The following is a 10,241-nucleotide window of genomic DNA, read 5'->3' as shown; positions in this document are numbered from 1 at the left end:
TATTTCATACTGCAGTCATGTGACAGGGGTCACATCATCTGATTAAGGAAAAATCCTAGGTTCTATTTTTACACGTCTCTGGGTCAGCAGTGAAACAGGCTGTAATGGCTGCAACATAATCTTTGATGGATCAAAGTGCATCCACTAAAAGTTCTTGTTGTTTCCACTGACAGGCTCAGATTGTTATTCTAAGTGTGTGACAACATTACAGAAAGGATCCCTACAGAGATAGACCTTTTTGTTACAGAGGAAGATGATTATTTTGACCACAAACAGACGTTACATCGCTCTCTGCAACACACCAGACTCCATTCATAAAAACAGTGCAGCAGGAGCAGCTGCTCTGCTGCTGCCTGGATAAGTTAGTTTGTTTGTGTTATTGTGTAACTTTAAAAATGTTTAAAATGTGTTAAAATGTTTCACTCAGATCCAACAGAATGTTTTAGCTCAACACAATAACACGAGAAAAGTAACCAAGCAAGGCAGCAGTAGAGCAGCAGCTCCTGTGTTCTGTGAGGTAAAATTAGTGTTTTTATCAATGGAGTTTGGTGGAGGAGAAAAGGGGAAAAATTGACGTTCAGTATCTTTCCATGGTGCAGACTTTAATTCATCTCTGTCAGCTGTTTGTTCTTGAGGGTCAGCTGTCCTTCCTCTTACAGGCTGTGTACCCGCCGGCTGTGGTGTACAATGATGACACGAGTCACCGGGTTCGTGTTCCGAGCGGGACTTTGGAAGAATTTCATCTCATTATCAGCCCCACACTGACGGCTGACAGCGGAGAATACCGCTGCTGGTATAAAACAAGGTCAGTGTTATGCTGATGGAACTTCCCCCTGATGTTAAGTTTATCTAACATGCAGCGTTTTTACTGTCATGACTTCTACTGATGATCTTTGTGACTGACATTATCAGGGACTCTCAGCCTCCCAGGGCAGGGTTTCCAGACAGAGTCCAGCTGACTGTGGAGGAGAGACACCCTGCAGGTATTTATCACCTTCATTCACATTCAAAAACGTCGTTCCATCACTCAGGCACACAGTGGGCAGGTACGAGCTCAAACACGTACAGAGAGCACACCTGTCATCATGCTGAAATGGAGCCATCAGGTTCACAACCAAACTGTGTGGTTAACGGAAAACATCAAGCCTGAGAAACAAACACAGCAAGTCTTAAAAGTAGATAACAGATAATCAATGATCGAGCTCAGGATGTTAGACCGCTGTAGTTTGACCTCCACAACAGCAGGTGGCGCTATAGGAGAAGTAATACTTGTACTGAATCTCAAAAACACTTTCAGGCGGCAGGTGTTTAAGCTGTGATGAGTTCACTGTCATCACGTCACGTCTGTTCTCTTCTCTCTATCTCTTGAGAAGCTGAAACCCTGTCTCTATGGCACGAAATGAGCGCCGTTGTGATGCACGTTTTAGTAAGTTGCAGGTTAAACTTGAATGTTTGTCACCTGTATGTCATCCACTTCCAGCAACACATCACTGGCTCAGCTCAACAGACGGACCTGTGAGACCTCGCACAGACCAGGCGACTGAAACCACGACGTCCTCACTGGATGTGATTCCTGTTCTTCTGGAAGATTCCACAGAGCTGATAGAAGGTGAACAGAAAGAGGCCAGGTGATGTAGCAGTTTACAAGCTTCCATGACCAGATCAAAGGATTGTTGTCAGAACTACGTTTTCCCTCTGGAACAGGAAGTGTTGTGTAGTGTAGACAACACTATCGAATGGTCTCTTGCTCGCTTCCATAAACTGGTGTCTCATTGTTCATTGCTGCCTCTGTGCTGGGTGGTGTTTCGGCGTGGGTGGGGCTTAGACGCTGTTACACGCACGGAGCTCAAGGCGAGACGTTAGAGAGTTGATGAAGAGCGCGGTCTTTGTGTTGCTTGGTGAAAGCTCAGCGTGTACATCATCAGTATGTGAAGTTATGACTGCGTAGGTCAAACTGGTCCCATTTACTTACCTCTTCACGCTGCAGTGTTTTGAGCTTTCTGGGCCACCGTACCTGTGACCTCATGTTCATTAATGTTGTTTCAGTTGAGCTGACGGAGTCACAGCCAATGGAAGCCTTTGAGGAGACGATGACGTTTTTCCCGGACGAAGGTGAGAAACAGGAAGTGTCAAACATTTCAGGCTCCTCCTCGTCTCAGCTCTGACGGTGTTCAGATGCTGCTGATGTTTCACTATGTGCACCTTAAATTAAAACAGAAAACACAATAATAATACTGTATGTCGCAGCAGTAACGTGTGCTCACCCTCCACCTCCTCAGGAACATCCTCTGAGTCGCTGCAGTGGGACAGTCTGCCGTGGGTTCGGATCGGGCTAATCTCTGGAGTCTTACTGCTCACAGCGGTCGCCCTGTGCGCTCTGAAAGCTCAGCAGAAGATTTAACAGATAAAGACGGAGGAATTCAAACATCTGCCAAACATTAATCATACTTGAAGAAAGAGTCGGTTCTGAGGGACGAGCTTCACCGTCACGGTGGTTCGGCGCATCAAGGATTAGACTGAACGTGGACGACATACGAGCTAATAACAAGAAGGCCCCGTTGATGAGCTCTAGCAGAGTTTGGAGGAGCCTCTCTCTGTGAGGATTTACCATAGACTGTATATAGGAGGTGGACGGAGCCACCGTCACTCGTTGGTTTGTGGGACACCGTTTGGCGTTTTGGTCGTCGCCATCTTGGTTTTTCTGGAGCTGAAGAGGGAGGAGTTAGCAAACAGGACATGATCTTCAAACTAGCATGATTAGCACGGCTCCTCTGCTGTTCTCTGTTCCCTCCTCTTCCTATAGACGGTCTATGGTATTTTGTTCTGTATATTGTTTCCACATTATAAACTGATTTAAACATGTGCCTGAGACTCTGTGGGTCCATGTGTGGTGGAATGAGGAACAGGTGCGTTCAGCTGAAACTCAATATAGAGACAAGCGTGTGTCAAACGGTGCTGCGTGAGGGTGTCATATAATCCATACGAGCTCCGCAACAGCTCTCACTGACCCTATGGGAGTGCAGACAGAGCCACGGCGACAGCATGAGCTAACAGGTTTAATTGACTCTGGGATTTGTAGTTCTGCAGAAGAACTCCTTCTCAAATATTAAAGACTGTGTTGAAGCCTATGTTTCTGATGTTTCGTCTGTGAGCTCAGAGTCATCCTGACCTTCACTCCTCAGCATTTAACACCTGACACACCTCCCCGCTGCTCTGTGACCTCACAGACGTTTAGATGTGCGAGATTCCTCCTGTCAGCTCGGACGTTTAGTTAAAGAGGCTTTTAAACTCTGCAGAAGCTTTCTGATCTTTACGTTCAGAGCAGATCAGTGCAGGTTAACGTTTGTGTATTGTTTTATTTTGAAAAGCATAAACAGGATGTTTAAGGAAAGTTTGGATTGTCAGTGATATTTTTTATGTTCTGAATCGTTTTAAAAGTAAACTTGATGTTTTTGTTTGTTTACCTGTGAAAATAAAGTGCGTTTGTTTGTTGGTATGAGACTCTCTAAAGTTACATTTCACTCTGTCACATTGTTTATTTTAATGTTTCTAAGTCGTCTAAGTTAAAAATCTTTGCTGTAGTTCATTTTTAGTCTTTGGAAGCTTTTAAAAGAAACAATAAACTACATTGTTTCTTAAACGATGTACTTGTCTTCTCATTAAGTGTTATCTCTGCACAGTCGGACCTTGGATGAACCTGGTCATGTATCCAGGACATTATACAGCATATATATATTAATAGACTGTTATAGGAGCCACACAGCTCGGCGTAAAGAGAGAGAGAGAGACAGCTGAATAAAGGCCACAGGGCGGATATTTCCAACAGATCTACAGACGTAATTTTGCATAAAGATTAATGTGATGCAAATTAGACTTACTCAGGCCTGACAAGATATCTGCATCAAGGGAGGCAAGAAGCACAGACGTAAATCAGATTCAGACTGTGGCCGAACTGGAGAGCCGCCTGGCTTTCACAGAGTTTTGAGAGTTAGAGAAAGTTTCAGGGAGTTACAGGGTCGATCTGGAAGTTAGGGAAAGTTACAGAGCGTTTCTGAGTTATTGAGAGTTTTGAAGAATAACGGGGAGTTTCGGGAAGTGTTGAAAAGTGTCAGCGAGTCCAGGTTTCAGAGTTTCAGAAAGTTACAGAGAGTTACAGACACTTTCAGGGAGTAATGGAAAGTGTTGGCGAGTTACAGAGAGCTTCAGAGACTCTGAAGGGGTTTCTGAGACGGTTACAGTTAGAGTTATTTTCAGACTGGTGCAGTACAGAAAGTTTAGGAGGCTCAGAGAGTTACAGAAACTACAAAGTGTTACGGAGAGTTTCTGAGAGTTAAGGAGACATTTGAAAAAGGTCACATGCCGCAGGAAGATCGGTACGCAGAATACAGTGTTGAAAATTGAAGCGACTAATTGTATTGGTGAGAAGAAACTCCGTCAGTCTGTCAGACAATCTTCACTTTTAACTTCAGTCCAACTGCTGATGCTGTAAAAGAGTTTCATCCCCTAAAAAAAACTTTTTATTAAAGTGACATAAAAATTATTCACGAGTGAATCAGACACACGCTCCTTTAACAAGTGCAATGATTGTTTATTTAATCAGAGTAAGACATCAGTTCAGTGACCTCCATAACCTTGGTTAGTATCACTGTGTAAGAGCTCTAAAAAAGTTTATACAGATTATTTTGTGCAAATACAAACAAAAGAGCTGCTTCTACAAATGTGCAGAGATGTAACAAAATAAAAGATTAATAAAGTTGTTTTAGTTAACAAACAGGAAGTGGTCTGCATAGAAACAAAGAGGAAACAATGTGCAGAGATGTAACAAAATAAAAGATTAATAAAGTTATTTTAGTTAACAAACAGGAAGTGATCTGCATAGAAACAAAGAAAGAATGTGCAGAGATGTAACAAAATAAAAGATTAATAAAGTTATTTTAGTTAACAAACAGGAAGTGGTCTGCATAGAAACAAAGAAAGAATGTGCAGAGATGTAACAAAATAAAAGATTAATAAAGTTATTTTAGTGAACAAACAGGAAGTGGTCTGCATAGAAACAAAGCGGAAACAATGTGCAGAGATGTAACAAAATAAAAGATTAATAAAGTTATTTTAGTTAACAAACAGGAAGTGATCTGCATAGAAATAAAGAAAGAATGTGCAGGGTGTAACAAAATAAAAGATTAATAAAGTTATTTTAGTTAACAAACAGGAAGTGATCTGCATAGAAATAAAGAAAGAATGTGCAGAGATGTAACAAAATAAAAGATTAATAAAGTTATTTTAGTTAACAAACAGGAAGTGATCTGCATAGAAATAAAGAAAGAATGTGCAGAGATGTAACAAAATAAAAGATTAATAAAGTTATTTTAGTTAACAAACAGGAAGTGATCTGCATAGAAACAAAGAAAGAATGTGCAGGGTGTAACAAAAATATTTTTTACTTTTGCATTTAAAGAATTAATTTTAAATGTAAATAAAATAATAAACTTTAATTAGAAAACAAAAATGAGGATTTGGGGACTTTTCGATATTATTCACAAAATAAAAAAACATTTAGATTTACAACAATAAAAAAAAAAAACTGCTGGTTTTTGTTCCTGACATTTACATCGCTCCTCAAAATGCTAAATAGAAAAGCAGCTCATTGTTTCTTGGTCTTGGCACTCACGCTCCTCCGAACATTTACAGCACATCATCAGGTGACAGATTAGACCTGCTGAAGTTAATCAGGTTCATATAATAACATTTATCAGCTTAATAAGAGATCACATCCTCAGTGACCGTGCTGTTTAAACACGTGTAACTCCACACGCCTCCAGTTCAAAACATGAACTCTGACATGAAGTGGTTTCACAATAAATCAGGTTCTGACACGAGGCCGAGTGTTTGGGATTAGATATAATCATAATCCTGCTGAGTAACTTAATTACGTAACATTTCACAACCTTGTTCAGTTAAGACAAAACAGTTTTCATGCTCTCAGTCTGTTTAATGTTTTATACACAGCTCGCCCTGCTTCTTTCCTGACCTGTAAAACTTCTGTAAACTTAGTCTTATTTTGAAGATCATTCCAGTTTCCTGTAGCTTAAATTTACCCTCGAACATTGTAAACATGTCATGAAAGCCAGATCAGCACGGACACGACTCCTGTCTTAACCCTTGGAACACTTTGACATGATTCTGATCTCCAAATAAACTCTAATAATTAAAGACTTTGTTGTTTTAGCAACAGAAAGCTGAGCCTCCTGTCTTTGTAAACCCGGATGATGATGTTATTACATTATGTTCAATGTAGTGAAAATGTGCATGTGCAGAAGGAGATCACTGTTCGCATGACTCTAAAATAAAATCATTATAATAAGTTGAATAACCTTTCAGTTTAACAGATTTCAAGGGTTTCGAGGGTTAATGCTCCCTGGTGTTTGAAAGCTGCAGCTTTGGTTCAGATTACAGACTGAAGGTCGAGGCTTCAGCGAATCAGCACAATGACCTGCAGCCTCAGCATGAGGAATGTCAGCATGTTCACATCTAATCTACGTTATCCTTTCAAAATAAGAGCCTCTGACGGCGCAGGGAAGGAAGAATTAGAGAGAGATATTTGGTCCCTACAAGGGGTGAAACATGCCACTTTGCTCTCATAGAGGAGAGAAACCAGAAAATAGTCACATTAAAGTTGAACTTTGACCTTGTTAAGTATAAAACAAACTGTATATTAACTGCAGCCTGACTCTTAAATGACCTGTGCGCTTTGTGCTGGAAGAGATTTCAGGCGTTTACACATGTAGCTTAAACACGTAAAGACCCTGTTTGAGAAGGTATTTATCAATTATCATAATCATAGCTATAGATAGTAATATGATCCTAAGGCTCAATATATCAGGAAGTGTGCAGTATAAATGGAGCAACGATGACATCATTTGATCCGAGTGTCAAAGACATTCAAGTAAAACAGATGTTTTGTTATTACTACACAATATCTGATCACTGATATATTAATATTAAGTGTGTGACAACATTACAGGAAGGATCCCTACAGAGATAGACCTTTTTGTTACAGAGGAAGAGGATTTTTTTTAACCACAAACAGACGTTACATCGCTCTCCTCAAACTCACCAGACTCCATTCATAAAAACAGTGATTTTACCCTGCAGATTCTCCCTCTGCCTGGATAGTTTGTTTGTTTCTGTTGTGTTACTCAAACATTTTCTTGGGTCTGATCTATCAGTTTAAACACCAAAGTCACACAACAACTCAAACAAACTAACAGATCAAAGCAGCAGCAGAGCAGCAGCTCATGTATCCTGTGAGGTAAAATCACTGTTTTCATCAATGGAGTCTGGTGTGTTTGCAGAGAGCGATGTAACGTCTGTTTGTGGCTAAAAAAATCATCTTCCTCTGTAACAAAAAGGTCTATCTCTGTAGGGATCCTTTCTGTAATGTTGTCACACACTTAGAATAACAATCTGAGCCTGTCAGTGGAAACAACAAGAACTTTAAGTGGACGCACTTTGATCCATCAAGGATTATGTTGCAGCCATTACAGCCTGTTTCACTGCTGCAGGATGAACACTTCTGCTGGTGACATTACAAAATGTTTGTGTACCTGTTTGACTCAACCCTAAATATGTAAAAATAGAGCCAAGGTTTAAAATACCAGTTCTACCCTTGAACCGTCCTGTGTCCGTTCTCACCCAAAGAAGTGTGTCTTGGGTCTGGACTTGAACGACCCCCTTGCGGACGCCTCCAGGTCTTCACTGTCCCTGAATGACGTGCTGTGGAGGATCTGGGACGTCCTGGCGCGAAGCCGCTGCAGCTTGGGCTTCATCCTGCTGAGCGAGGACTTCCTCCTGAGCGGCTTCTCTCTGGGTCGGTCCTCCCCGTCCAAAGAGTCACAGTCCTCGGGGTGCAGCAGCCTGAGGGGATTCAGGTTGGACTGGAGAACCTTGGAGAATCTCCAGCGGGCTCCCTCGCTGTGATGTGCGCTCTTTGACTCAGAGCGTGACTCGTACGCTCCAATGATGTCCTGGATGTCCACGCTGGCGCTGTTGGTGAGGTACTGGCAGGCCTTCCTCCCGCTGTAGTCCCTGATCTCCACGTCGGCGCTGTACGCCCCCACCAGCATCTTCACCACCTCCATGTGGTCGTGCATGGCAGCGACATGCAGCGGTGTGTATCCCGTGTTGGAGCGAGTGTCCACGCTGATGGGAACGTGGTGCTGCTTGGCGAAGTTGATGATCATGGCGATGAGCTCCGGCTTGCCGTGCTTGGCGGCCCAGTGCAGGCAGGTGAACCCGGTGATGAAGTCCTTCCTCAGGATGAGGCTCGGGTCCGAGGCCAGCAGCGGGAACAAGCTGCTCCACTCCCCGTCTGATGAGCACAGCATCCACTCGTGCTCCAGTGGGTCCAGAGTCACCGACGTCCGGTCCTCGTCCAGCCCGGAGAGCAAGGAGGCGGAGTCACTGTCGCTCCTGGAGGACAGGTGGACGGAGCTGCGGAACACCATGCTGCGCCTCACCTGGGGGGAGCTGCTCATCATCACCTCGATGAAGTGCTTACGGCTGCCTTTAGGGGAGCAGTTTCCCTCACTGCCTGACAGACTGTGAGTGTCTTCATTGTCTTCATCATCCTCGTCTACCTGTCTGTGCCTCCTGTTCACCACCTCCACCTCCCTCAGGCCTCCTAAAGACAGAGCCTCCGCCTGTCCCGCTGGGTCAACCTGTCCTGTGGGACCAGTTTGAGCAGGCCCAGGCAGGGTGAACATGGATCCCTCTGCAGGGAGCGGCGACGCTTGAATCACTGATATTTCCGGTATGTCTCGTGCCTTCCCATCCTGCTCCTTCTTGGACTCCTTCCTGTGAAAGCTTCCTATGTTTCCCATCTCACCTGAGCTGCTATCCACTCCCTGAAAAACACAAACAGAGTCCTCACGCTCGCTCCTGTCCTCTGTATTGTCAGGTAAAATGTTTACAGGGGAGAAAACATGCGGAACTCTCACCTGGCTGTCACTTCCGTAACCTGAGCCAGGTGTGTGCGGGGCTGGATCTTCCGCTGCGTCATCACCGCCTACCTGCCCGCAGCCTCCTTCTGTTGGCTTCTCTGCTACCTTCAGGGACCCGCGGAACTTTTTCTTCATACACACATATTTCACTCCATCCTCAGTTTTCACGTAAGCGACGGTGTCGATGTACACTTTAAAGCGGTTCCGGACGGCCGCCTTCTTCTGCGGCTCCTCCGGGAAAACACACTTAAAGTGCTCAATTAAATCACAGTTCTTCACTTTTCCGCCTCTTTCCGTCAGAAAGTCCAGAACGGCCTCCTGAGAACACTCGGCCGCCATTGTTAACGGTTATTAAAACGAGCACGAACAGTTTCCACCGGCTTTAACGGTGGGATAACGGTGTAAACATGCTCCCCTCCGCACCGTCACACACCGCGTTAGCCTCCGACTGATCCATGGGTACAGAGGTGCCCTAAGTAGAACCGTTAGTGCTGCTCTGTGAGCACAAGTGTGACTCAGAGCCTTTCTGTATGTTACATTTCTATGCTTGAGGCGTTCTCTGCCTCCTAGCAACCAAGTGCGGGAAAGTAAACCTTGCGGACCGTACCATCTGAAGTCTTTCGGAGGGGGCAGTTGAATGACTAAAAACGTCATTCCTGTTGCTGTAAACTTCTAAAGAAAGTTTATTTCTATGTATACACACATTTAAAAGGAACTTCATTTGAAACATAATATATCGCGTGTTTGTTTAACCTTCTAAAGTGGTCCTAAATAGAAATGGTATTACCAGCTTTGGATTGACTCACCCAGTGTGTGATTAGTTCAAGTTGATACTTGAAGATTTCAGTTTTTGGGTTATCGGTGCGTTTTTAATCATTCAGCGTGGTTATTATGTCACTTCCTGTCACAACAACAAATATATTGTTTGTTTTAATACTGTATATGCTATTTTATTTAATTCATCTATTTTAATACCTAATTTGTTCTTTTAACTTTGTTGGTTTTATTATTATCTAAAGGTGTCTGTTTGATTATTTAACTTTATTTGATTTGCTTTTATTTTTATTCACATGATTCTCTGTGTTAATGTCTTCTCTTTCCATCTCATGCAGCCTGTTGAATTCTATTGAAATGTTAGTTATGTGAACAAGGACAGGCTGTGTTGGACAACAGGACTGAACAGGTCAGTTAGGTGCCTATCAAACAGGTAGATCAATGATTCACTTCAATTCAAGAGAAAGG

General features: G+C 43.1%; 1 protein-coding gene across 1 annotated transcript; it reads right to left on the bottom strand.

Annotated features, from left to right (window-relative positions):
* Positions 1-7,517: 7,517 nt before the first annotated feature.
* On the bottom strand, positions 7,518-9,338 carry LOC138603702 (ankyrin repeat domain-containing protein SOWAHC-like). The gene is made up of 2 exons (XM_069675592.1): positions 8,997-9,338; positions 7,518-8,903 (listed from the first exon to the last, which is right to left on the bottom strand). The coding sequence occupies exons 1-2, from the start codon at positions 9,336-9,338 to the stop codon at positions 7,689-7,691; spliced, it is 1,557 nt and encodes a 518-aa protein (XP_069531693.1). The 3' UTR covers positions 7,518-7,688.
* Between the last annotated feature and the right edge of the window lie 903 nt (positions 9,339-10,241).

Source organism: Semicossyphus pulcher, unplaced genomic scaffold (assembly GCF_022749685.1).
Source record: "Semicossyphus pulcher isolate SPU_LCO1_2020_fin unplaced genomic scaffold, fSemPul1.0.p SCAF_24, whole genome shotgun sequence".
NCBI lineage: Eukaryota > Metazoa > Chordata > Actinopteri > Labriformes > Labridae > Semicossyphus > Semicossyphus pulcher.
This window is presented reverse-complemented; position numbering and strand designations above follow the sequence as displayed.